Genomic DNA, 13,061 nt, shown 5'->3' with positions numbered 1-13,061 from the left:
AATTAGCCAAGATTAATGGCTAATTCACGTCATTCACATCAGACAGTAAGAAGAAAATTAGAAAGAACTGATATGAGGGAAAATCATGTGTTTTATATTTACAGAGAAAAGTGAAACACATGCTAGAGCAAGCTGCTGTGATTAGTTTTTTTAATTGAAAATGTGTTATTTAATGGGAAAAGCTAACATGAGAACAGTAATGCTTGCATTGTTTGCAACAAGGGAAAGGGACATTTTAACAACTGACAGAACTAAACAGACCAAAATTGAGTCGACAATTCAGTGGACCGAAAGAAGGGCTGAAGAAATAAAGAAAGAAAGAAAGAAAGAAAGAAAGAGAAAGAAAGAAAGAAAGAAAGAAAGAAAGAAAGGAAGAAAGAAAGAAAGAAAGGATTAGATGTTATGTATGTTTTTATTCCCAGCATCTGAGAATGAGCTATAAGCAACAAAATATCCAGCCATTATACTTTATATACTTTATTAAAAAAATTTTGTTGAATCTTTTCCTGATTCCCACAACTCTCTGATTCTCTGAGCTCTGGTCCTCAGTCCTCTTCCTGCACTTGAAGCTGGATGTTCATTACAGAGGAGAATGTGTTGTGTAATATTACCCTAACATTCAGGTTAATCAGATCACATCTGGCAAGGTTTTTGTTTTTGGTTAGCCAATAGCATGTTGGCCAGAGGAAATAGATGCTCTACAAACATCTTTAATAACAATTCTATATTAGTGAAATAATATTTCTCCTAGTGCAGAATGTCTACTTTAGAGCTGAGTACTTTCTTTAAACCGTTATCAAGATCTGTCAGGAAATGCTTCAAACATCGATTCAAAAAGGTCAAATAATGCAAAAATAAGTTGCTTTTAATGCAATATGAGACCAGTATATCTTTTAAAGATGTTTTTCATTTGGCAGGTTATTACCTACATTCAATATAAAATTAAACAGCAGCTTAAAACATGATTAAAATATGATGAAGTGAATTTTGTACTAAAGTTGGAATTTGTGATAAGCCTTTATTATTCTTAAGCATCAATTAACATTACAAATGTTACAACTCTTCTTTTTTATACACCTCATTGATGTAACCTCCCACAGTTGAGCTTTGAATATAATTGTATTTGAGGGTTAAATTATAAAAATGTCTTAATATTTACAGTTATTCATTTGGCAGACAGTTTAGACAAAGAAAAATGAAACTGTAGAGAGGATCCAATTGGAGTAGAACACAACAGAATAGATTTGATGGTCTTATTCAAGATATTCAATGCTTCAACATTTCAGCATTATGTCTTCTTCCTAACAGTAAAAAAAATCAATAATATAATTTCCAGCTGCTGTCCATATACACATATTTGCTTGGTATATTATTCTGCAAATAGCCAAAGATCTTTAAATACAAAGCAACTGATCCATCACACTCAGCTATTTACCCAAAAATGTGCCCTGGAGGACCACATGTGGGGCAAAAAAGCTCAAACCACACCCTTTAGTACATCGTTACAGACTTCAAGGGAAAACAGTGTGTGAATACTTTGCGACCACATGAGAGCTATTAGCCACTTCAGCTGGACATTTACTGTAGACAGTCTCCCTCTAAACATTCATTTCCCTCCTGAGGTGTCCTTCTTATCTCTGCATTCTTCACCCCCTAATGGTTCATGTGCACCAAAAAACCTTCTTTGAACAGAATAAGACCAAATTCAGGACATCATTTATATTCTAGCCCCATACCACAGCACAAGAGTATCTGCTAGATATGTTAGCCTGAGGGAGAGGGATTCAGGAGTAATAAAGAAACATTACATAAAGGTAAGATGAGAGAAGTCATTCCTGTCCCACGGGAATAAGGATGTGGGAATTGTTGCATAATGAAAAAGGGGACATCAGCAAAAAGGATAGTTGCCTTACTATGAGAATCAACATGATTTAAAGAATGAATAAGATCAGAGATGTTGAAGATGTTGAAGGTGTTTGTTGATGTCAAATGAGCTGCTTCTGCCTCAGTAGCAGAGCCTGTAGGCTTGATGAACACAACAACTCAACTTCAGATCATGTTTATATTCATTAAAGCAGCTTCCATTCCTGCTTAAAAATGTATGACATAAAGAAAGAAAAATCCCAATAGCAAGACATAGAAGACGCTTCATCTTATTGCATTGTTAAAGTTTGTGGGAAAGAGTTGAGGTTAATGTGAATGAACTTCTAATCTCAAAGGAGCAGCTGAGAGATAAGCCAAGACCAGTTTACAGATGGACAGAAAGTACACATTGTAATACACAGAATCATTCTCTTGCTTGAAGAGTGACTAAGACCAAAACTGAGGCAATTCAATACATTTGGTTCGTTTAATATACAGTATGGTATGGTTTCACACTTTACATGATGAATCCAAAGCGAGGATTCGCTAAGGGACATTTAGTGTGGAAAAAGTTCTTAAAACTCTTTTATTCAACGCTTAGAAATACAATGAGGGAAGAAAGTACACAACAACCTTTTGCCAGTGTGTAGAAATCACAAATCACCCCAGATGGGAAAACATGGATAAATGATTATGTAATTATCTATTGTTTATTGCATCCTATGATTATTTCTTTTTGTTGTTGATTTGTCCAAATTTCCCTGTTGCTCAATTTAGCAGCTAGCATAATATGTGACATACTTAATTTAATTCTTGCAGTTGAGTCATATCCAGGGTTCAATTCAAGCATAACACTTCATATGTGAAAGCACCCTTTGGCAGATTGATTACACTTTCCAGTCCATCAATTAGTTTTAGTCATGACCAAAAGATATCCAGCATAGAGAAAATGCAGCTTCTCCATCTGTAAGGATGACAGTTCGAAACTGTTGAGGAGTCAACGCAGAAAAAGATATACCTGCAAATTTCTTAGGGAAGGAAGGCATAAACAGGAGTGTTGATAAACAGATTTTGTACATGTTATCTGACAGCCAATCTCTTCAAAATGTTTAAGCTACAATGTCAAACCATTCCCAGAACTATTGAGACACATCTCTCTCTGCAAACCCACTGAGTACGCTCTCGCCTACGGTGGTTCACAGATGGAATCTGAAACCACAGATAGAAATACAAGGAAATACAAGGCAAAGACAGACATTCCTGTAGGCCATGGATAGGTTTATGTAAAACCACCTCCCCAATCCCACCAATCAGGCCTCAGAGAGGTAAGATTCCCAGGTATAGTGGAAAGCAATATGAAGGAAGTGACAGAAAATCCACATCAAACCATCTGGAGGGACAGTCACCGCAGGGCGTATTTACAACCTATGTGTCTTCTTTCCTCTTTCCCATGGACTTATCTGTGAGGCTCCAGCTGTGACAGAAAATTAACTCAGACTTTCAATAACTGAGCTTTGTCCTGTGGTATTCAAATGCACACACAATGAAAAAATGTTTATGAATCATTTCACAAACATCTTGTCTGGTTGTCCCAACACTTTTAGAAATGGGCTATAGCTTGAACAGAAACAGGATGCCTTGTATATAAGGCATCCGTTTATCCATCCATCAATCAATCCATCTATCCATCCAACACTGCATTGTGGTTAAACACTGGTATTTATCACCACACTGACACATTAATTACCCACAATAATTTGGTCAAGCCCAGAGTACGTGACACTTTCCCTGGTGTGTGCTAATAAAAAAATCTGCTTCATGGGTATGCTGGTTTTCCATTATATATTTATACAATACTAGTACAATATACTATGACATACACACATATTCTATCACATACAGACAAATCATACTCTAATTTTCTCATACTTAAACAAATTAATCGAATTTAGGTGCACAGGTTGAGGCCCACTAAGACTACATAGCTACATTTCATACCGATAAAAATCAACACAGCTCTAATTTCCAATCCTTTGACTATCTGTAACTTTTAAGTAAATGAGATAACACATGTAACAAGAATTCCTGATTATCCATATTGGAGTGATTTTCAAATTCAAGTCCATGTCAAACAAGCTACATTCACAAAATGGAAGCTTTGACAAGCTTAGCCTTGCTTTTACTCCCTCTTACTGAAGAGCCTCTTCTTCAGCTAAACTGAGTGGTGCTGCGTTCGGGTTATGAGTAAGAGCAAAGCACTTGGGCACGGAACGCAGTGTCAAGTGCAGTCTATTTTCAGTGCTTGCTGCTCTGCCATCCTGGAATAACAGAGCAGAATTGTCGTTCTACATCCTAAAAGCCATTACAAAAATAAGTCAGTCCTTCAGGGAGCCTTTGCAGAAAGTAAATGTCTAACCTGGAAAAAGACATGCAGAGATAAAAGTGAAGAGAATTCATGTTTCACAGCAAAAAGTATTCCACAAAAACCTAATTAAGAAAGGCATTTGGTAATGTTATGTCTCTGGGGGTGTTTTGCCTGAATCCACAAGAGAAAGATATATCTGGTACTTCTAGAACTCAATAAAGCGATACATTATATGTTTGAATGACTGCAGGACATCTACTGACCCATCTGTTAAAGCCCAAGGCAATATTGCTGGGTGATGGCAAATATTAAGGCCGAAATAAGGATTTTAGACCACTGCATTGTACAATAATAGTTTTCTTAATGCCTATTGCAAAAATATACTACATTATAGTTTCTGTGGCCTCTGCATTGAGGTCTGGATACAAAGTAAACTTAAATGGGAACAGACTGGAAATGGACTGGTGACTCAATAGACTGTCCAATTGTGGTGCCATTACATTAAAATGATTCAAAATTGTTGTCTGTCCAAATATTTTGAGCTGCATCCTAGAAAATGAGGAAGTTTAATTGGGACATCTTATCCTCATGAGGCCCTGTTGACATTTTAACAAATTACTTTCCATTCCAGCATGTTAGCTAATTAATTTCCATAGGTATCAAGTTACTGGATACCAATGTACAAGAAAAATGAATAACACACATACAACAGCATGTTCCAGGATTCAGGTGGCTGTGGAATATTGAACATTGACAGATGATGTAATAAGAGCGTTAAGCTCATAAGATTTAGAATGATTATGTTGTATGACCTTGTGGCTTTTCAGCTTTAAAAGCATTCTTGAATTTCTTACAATGACAAAGCCTTGGGTTCTAAATGGGCTCAGAGCATGTGAAGGGATGGATGCACAGGATGGCTGGACTTAAAGGTCTCTATAAAGATGCATCTCCACTAGGAAAATTGTGTTAATGCTGCTTAACCAACAACTTCTCTCTCTAACAACATCCAAATGTAGAAAGGGCCCATAAAAAAAATATATATCCAATAGCCACTAAAAGGCAGACCATTCATTATAGAAAAGAAAGACTCCAAAAAAGCTCCATATGTGGAACTCCTGGAGGCTGAGGATATGAGCATGAGGAACAGATCTGTATCTCAAAATGGGCTTTTATATGAGCTCCACATAGTTATGGCTGAAACCAAACCCGGCTATAGTTCAGCCCTGCGGCATGGGCGCAGCCCGGTTCACCCAAAGACTGCAGCTTTCACCTCAGACCACAAAAGGAGGCTTTATTGTGGTGAGATATTTAGAACTCATGGAAACACTCGTCCACGTCACCTCAGAAAGCAGATCCAAGGGCCGGGGGGCACAGGCAGAACCCTGGGGGATCTTCTGTTACTCTGCACTGAATGGCTAACATAAATAAATTGTGAAGCCATGCCTTTGACTCCAGGGATAACCAGTCAGGCCTAAAACAGTCAAAGATTGGAGAAGGCATTTCGCTGCCATGTCAATGACCACTGGGTTGTAAAGTTCAGCTCCCCCACTCACTGCATTGGCCCCAGACATCCTTTAAAAATAGGCTTACTTAAAGGATGGCCTTTGGCTATTGATTATACAGGACCTATGCACCCTGCCCCCTTTAAGGTTCAAAAGGGCAAGGTAGGAGGAAGGGAAAGGGGTCAAAGGGGAATGGGGATGTAGATTAATCTCCTCTCCATCATTAGAGTGGAGTTTTATGACAAATCATAGTCCAGACTGAGCAGTACAGGATAATCTATGCTTCTTGGGAAACTTTCCAGTTATTTTGAGTCTTATGGATAATTTTTTGTTTTACTGTCCCATGCTAGCCTTCTGCTACATTTAACGTAATGTAGGAAAAGATCAGCAGAACTCTCAAAAACCATTTAAAATCTATGTCGAGTTTTAAAAGCAATACTTTTACGTACAAAGGTTATTAAAAAATGGCTTATTAGCAGAAGACATTGCTCAATCATTTAATCAGGGCCTGTGGACGAGAAACAATGCGGGTGCTGCGTCGAGCCATCGCTGGTTGATTCTCATCTGTTTCTAAACAACCGTGGATAATCAGCACAAGTTGCCTAGGAAACATACACTCAAGCATCAGCACAACCTTCCTATCATGAACACAGCTGGGAGAGAGCTGAGAGCATGTTTACAAATCCTACTGAAGCAACTGTTCTGTGTTGTCTTGGCTCCTCGCTGCTTCTCACTGCTCACACTCAAGAACAAATCAGCACATCAAAGTTATTGAAGCTGATAGCTTATTTATATCGAAAAGCAAGTCGAGTCTTGCACATGTCACCTGATTATGGTGTGAGTGACTGATTCATTTCTATTTTGAGTTTATGCAATCAACAAGCTCAGGGGCTGATGATGCGCTTCTCCTCGTTAGGTTACTCAATAGTGTGAACAGCATAATGTGTAAAAGGGCAAAATGAGGTAATGTTTAAAAATAAATATACTCGTATATTTATATAAGCATGCTTTATATAGTACATAGTACAGCTGATGCTGAATGAGTAAATGTGGGGAAATAACATTCATTTCAATCACACAAAAGAAAAAAAAAAATCACAGAATGGCTACAAGGGCAACATGGATAAAAAAAATCTTTTGGTAAAAATGCAGAAACTTTTTTATGTTACAGTAGTTGATATTCTTCCTATTAAATAATTTCATTCATTTTTCTGTAACATTTTTCTGTAACCTTGATTCGGGTCAAGGATCGAGATGTATATGGAGCACTTCGAAGATAACACAGGAATAAATCTGGGACAGTCTATCAAAGGACATCACACACACATACACACACACACAGAACTTTTAACACCAACGATGTGATCATCAAAGAAGCAAACTTGAAAATGGGGTCTGGGAAAATGTTTAAATTTAAATGCTGTCCAAACCTTAACTTTAACTGAATCCAAAAGAAGTACCATTTGCACCTGAAAACAATGGCTGGTGTCAGTGTTCTGCAATAATGCTACGTCATTGACCCTCATTGTGTAGCGTGGGGATGGTATGTGGGGAAGGAAAGCAGCGTTAATAGGCTGGGGTGAAAAGCTCAGCATGCGCTGAAAGGCCAGTCAGGAGCTCAGCTTAGTCTATCAAACACTAGAGTGAGAGTGGCCACAGATGGTGCAGTCAATAACCTTCACGCCCTCCACCATGACATCAACAGGGAACACATACACACACACACACACACACACACACAAACACACACACACATATACACACCCTGACCGCTTGAATGTGGTGTAACAACTAAGAGGAAACAGCAGATGGTAGGTTTGTGTGCCAGAAAAGCATCATGACCTGAAGTATCTACGGGATGAAGTATAGGAATTGTTTAGCTGGTTTGACAGAGAGGCTGAGGATCACTCAGGAGCTGTAAGTGAATGATGAGGACAGCTGTCAAGAAGTGATGGCAGCCTAAATGCTTCTAATTGAGTTACTGAGAGCTAGAGCATTCAGTGCTCATCCTGAGCTTTAATTATATCAGCTGCCCAATAAGCAAATCACATTCGGTGATCTTTCCACTTAAAATAAATAACATCTGAAACCCCTATATTCATTCATTCATGTATCCTGTAACCATTTTATCCTGATCAGGGTTGCGGTGTTCCAAAGTTTTCCCGGAATGCTGGGTGAAATGCTATAATAGGCCCTGGATAGGATTGATGCCAGTATATCACAGAGCACCAAGGATGTGAAAAAACAAACACACACACACACTATAGAGATATTTGCAGTTGTTCAACATATGGGTCTATAATTTTAATCAACACATTGTATATTCTTATTAGGAGTTTAGAAAAGTAATGCAGGATGACAGAGACACTACAATAATCAAGGCTCAATAGGTAGAGAATAGTTTGATATGAGGAAAAGTGGACTGAAATGTTTACTATACATGATCTATTACATTTGTAAAACGGCAAAACATAATATCAAGAATAATCCTATGATTAAACAGCGAATTAAATCTAATCCAATCCGTTTTAAACAGGAAAGGTCTCCAAATTTCAGAACATGCAACTCTGAATTAAGTGGATTTCATGTTTGCTTCTGTCATTCAGTGAGCTCGCTTTTTCTGACAACACAAAAAGTAAACATAAAACCATGCTTTTCGTTTTCTTTTTCAAAACCCCAATGTGTAGCCTGTATTTTCACTGTGGCACAGTTCTGCCATAAGCCATCACTGACATTACCCAACATCTTGCAGTTAGCCTGCATTTCACACATCCCAGAGCTGCCATAAAGGCAGTGTGTAATCAAACTGTGGATACAACACCGCAGAGTATTTTTCTGTTCCTCCGAGATCCCCACAGATGGTGCTACAAAGACTTTATGGGACTGTGAAATATGTGATACACTGATTTTAAGCAATGATGTGAACCCGGCCGTCTCAGCTGTATGACCCTGTACTCAAAAAACCCAAATCACGTTAGCCCAGTGACTAATGTTAACAATGGACAGCCTAAATGACCTGTTACACCACGATTTGTCATATCTTATGCCATATTTAGGCACTGTTGTCATATGTTAAAGTGGTTTGCGAAAGAACAATAATCCACATATGGTGTATTGCATTCTTTAAAAGATCCTGCAACAATGTCAGTCTGAAGATCCAGTACTTTTTAGTACAGATTGGTAAAAAAAGGATATAGTGTGCCTTTATAGATCATGTGTACTAAACCATGTGTACTGAACACTGTTTCTCAGTAGGATTTAGAAACACAGTGCTGTCTTACTGGAAAGCAGTGGGTATGAAGGTTACAAGGGCAGAGCATATGATCGCTTGGCTGTCACCAGGCAGCATGAAAGAGCCAGCGAGTCGTGACCCACAGTCAGATATGAAATGGCATCACACTAATTGTCTGGCCAAGAAAAAACAAGAGTATATTACATCACCCAGCTGGTTCAGAGACCACATGATCACATAAATCGTTTTCTGCACCTGCTCTAGAGGCGAGTGAATTAGCGAAACAAATGGTCTAAGAAATGATGATGTTTTCTGTGAGATTTAAATAATCTGTTACAGCATACCCTATATTTTGGAAGAAGTGTAGTTCCATCAGTATTTAATTCTCTCCACCTGCCAGTGTTGTGGTACAAAAGGCAACTTACCAAGCTTCAGCCAACAGACTAGCAAAGTACTGATCAATTAGTACTGATTTCAGTACTGTTAACTCTTCTAGAATTGCGCTTTCTGCCTAAATTTAATATTCAAATATCTGTAATTGTTAGTGTGGCATAATCAAGTATACATTTTCTAATGCAATAAAGCTGAGATCTATTGTATTTGTGTGTTGAACAGACATACTATATGGAGCAGAACTGAACTGCGTTTATACTTTCTGAACTTTGTAAACTGTTGCGTCAGCTCCCCTGACATTTTGACGGCTGTCAGCAAGCAGTAACAAGGACAAAGATTTACATTAACTGTTTTTGCCCCCTAATGTAGTCATGTACTGCCTGCGTGTCATTGATAAAGACCGTATGGGGATGCGGCAGGGTATAGTGATGTTCCAACATCTCAGCGAGCCAGACTGAAATCCTGCAGGATATCTGACCCAACTGACTGTCCCTTAAGCACCCTGGGGCAGCAGTTAAAACTTAATACACCTTCATCATGACAGTGTGATATGTGTGCCGTTCTTTCCACATTGGGAATGCACATGCACAATACACAGGACTTAGGCACTAACAAATGGTCAAAATTGTATTTTTAAATAAACTAAATTGAGAGAAATGGGAAGTGTCTGCAATCTGATGGGCGACATGAACATTGGACATATCTTGCTACTGAAAATGTCAATAATAAATTCACTATAAGAAGGTAGTTCTGGATTATGACCAACAGGAATGGCCTGAAACATAGACAACAGTGAGCACATGAGTTGCCATTCACTTTCAAGAGGCATCCAGATAAAACTGGGATATTCATCTCAGACAACACTTCCAAAACACAACACCAACAATAAATAGATAAAGAGAAACAGCAAACAGCTTAATCTTAAGGCAGGATTATGGTAACAATGCCAACAGGCTAGGATCCAAACACCACAGCACTGGTCACGACTGGCCGGACATGAGCTGATAAAGATGCATTCCAATCGTTGCCTTGGCTGAACCCAAAGTTACTGGATCACTGTTATCATACTTATTACCACATTGTTACCACAAACACACACACCATTCTCTGTGTTCGCACCAAATGGTGACACCAGGTTAACAAACCACAATAAAATTTGGACACAAATTGGAGATTATTTGCAGTGCAAAGATGGCCGCACTATCACAAGCTCTCAAAAAAGAGAGTAATGCAAAACATATACAATCGTTAAATATTCAACCGTAATCACATAAAAAAACACTGAGCCTCTCTTTTAGAATGCAATCAAACCTCAATAAAAACTTTTAAACAGAAATCCTCACAGGTTATCTTTCCAACACCTGGAGCTAACAATACAGATTAGCATTTAAACTCAATGCACGTCACATGGCTTGTTCTTTGAATGATATTGATCAGTGTTATTTAGTCTTTAAGTCTTGAGTGCTAGTGGGAAAAACTTCAGAACAGAGGACTCTGTGCTTCTGGTTGCTATGTGACATAACAAGCTTTTTTTTATTAATCTTAATCAATCTTAATTAAATTCTTGTGCTTATCATTAAGAAACAAAAAAGACATCACTGGTTAGGGTACGACTTTCTATAGCTACTACAAAGTAATAACAATATAAGTTACTTTTATTACTTTGTAGAAGTTATAGGAAGACGTAGCTAATTGCCTTGTGGATATTCCATAACATTTATTGTAGCTATAAACAGTATGCAAATGTACAACATATCACACATTCATTAATGAAAAACTGGCAAGTTTTAGTGTTAGCAAGCTGGAAAATTGAATGTCTGGATATTTTCTAACTTGTTTAAAAATAAACGTTATACTGGTACAACGACGGAATGTTAACACCCGTATTAAAAGGCTACATTAATACTAGTATTACAGCTGACTGCTGACTCTGAGTTACCTTAAAGAGTTACAGAACATGCAGATATGATTTGCTGTTGTTTCCTGTCGGATTCCTGACGACGAGATCAATCGTTTTTCGACCGATCATTCAAAATCATTCACATGGACTTTATGGGACCGTATTTCAATATCTTTACCCTTTTGTTGTTATTAGGGAATACTGAATACAGAGGGAAACATTGTCTACTGTTATTTAAAGTACAGACGTGCATGTTGATGTAAGTCATGCCGTTACAGTGTCGGGTGGCTGGTTAAGGAGCTGCTGTGTGAAGAACAGTGCATGACTGCTTATTAAATAAAGCCTTAGTCATCACTGGCACATTCTTGCCATATGACTGCTGAGTAACACCAGCTCATAACTGTATACCCAAAACGCCCTTACGCTCTCTCTATAGAAATATGAACAATAAAATGTGTCATCTATAGTTTAAGGCCAAAAACCCTACAGTTACTCCATGACAAACAGGAGGAAACAGCAGAGAGGAATAATGACTGTATGTAGACTTTATAACCACTAACATCAATCCTACTATAATAAAATCATAATAAATCTGTCAAAATACATAAGACTGCAGTGAGTGTGAAGGATGGAACTTCAGTACAAGAGAGAAACAAAACTGGTTGTCAAGGAGACCAAGAGATGTTTACATTGAAGGAAGAAGAAATACTTAGATTTCATCTAAACATTCACCAAAACGGTGAGGAACATTACAGCTCACAAAAGGAACAGTGGTTAACGACATGATCGATACTGCAACAAGTCATAAACAACAAGAAAGTCTAAAAAATAGTTTATATTTTAAAAAACAGGACGAGGAAAACTATGTGACAAGCCACACGCGCTAAGCATGACGGGAATTATTCAAATGAGCAAATCTCATCTAACGTGATAACGTAGTTTAAACTACAGAAAATCATTTATTCTAGATTTATATAAATAAATATTATTTATATTTATATATATATACATATATGTGATTTATGCACATAATACTTTCAGATCCAATATAATTATATCTTAATAAAAATAAAATTTCTGTATTAACAAATTATTAATGAATATTAATAAAAAGATAAACAAACCCAAATCCTGTAACTTTTTTTCTTCCCCTTATTTATTCTTTACCTTTGACTTGCCCCTCGTACTCCGTGATGATCTCTTTATCCTTTTTAAACTTGGCAGGAGGATGCGACATTTTCCAGCCGTTCTCCGTGCAGAAAATAGAGGAGTTAATAAGAGGATTATGATGTAAACAATGATCCCAGATCAGTTCGTATTTAAAGCACAAGCATCCCGGAGATTTTTTGTAACTTTTTCAGCTGGGAACGGTGGGGTCTGTCGTTGCTCTCTTTCTCTGTGTGTATCAAGGAAGATCCTTTTGCTTTAGCTCGACTTCTTTGTGGATCCGCAGATTTGAACGCAGCGCATCTGTTTGGAGACTCAGTATGAACGGGGAGGGATCTGAGCGCGGGTTGCCAGGTTGAGAATAACAGCGAAGGGTCTGTTCAGTGTTCAGAACTCACGTTACAAGCTTATCTAACACGTTATAATAACAGATTCACCATTCAACCACGATTTATGTTACTCGTGTTACTCGTGTTACTCATGTTACTCGTTCACATATCATTCAACTGGCATGTATTTCGTATACAAATTAGAATGCGATTTATACCAATCTGGCAACATTTTCTCAGCGCCGCACGCGGGCTGAATGGACTACATAAATACAAACTTTTAGAAGTAACTGGATTGGGATGTTTGAAT

General features: G+C 37.8%; 1 protein-coding gene across 2 annotated transcripts in view; it reads right to left on the bottom strand.

Moving 5' to 3' along the window:
- Positions 1-12,758, bottom strand: part of srgap1a (SLIT-ROBO Rho GTPase activating protein 1a) — a 76,296-nt gene extending 63,538 nt beyond the window's left edge. For both annotated transcript variants that reach the window (XM_060878079.1, XM_060878080.1), the window contains exon 1: positions 12,423-12,758. In XM_060878079.1, coding sequence (XP_060734062.1) covers positions 12,423-12,492 — 70 coding nt within the window. In that variant the 5' untranslated portion in view covers positions 12,493-12,758. The remainder of the gene's footprint in view (positions 1-12,422) is intronic.
- Positions 12,759-13,061: the final 303 nt, after the last annotated feature.

The sequence above is a fragment of the Tachysurus vachellii genome, chromosome 9, assembly GCF_030014155.1.
Source record: "Tachysurus vachellii isolate PV-2020 chromosome 9, HZAU_Pvac_v1, whole genome shotgun sequence".
Taxonomy (NCBI): Eukaryota; Metazoa; Chordata; class Actinopteri; order Siluriformes; family Bagridae; genus Tachysurus; species Tachysurus vachellii.
This window is presented reverse-complemented; position numbering and strand designations above follow the sequence as displayed.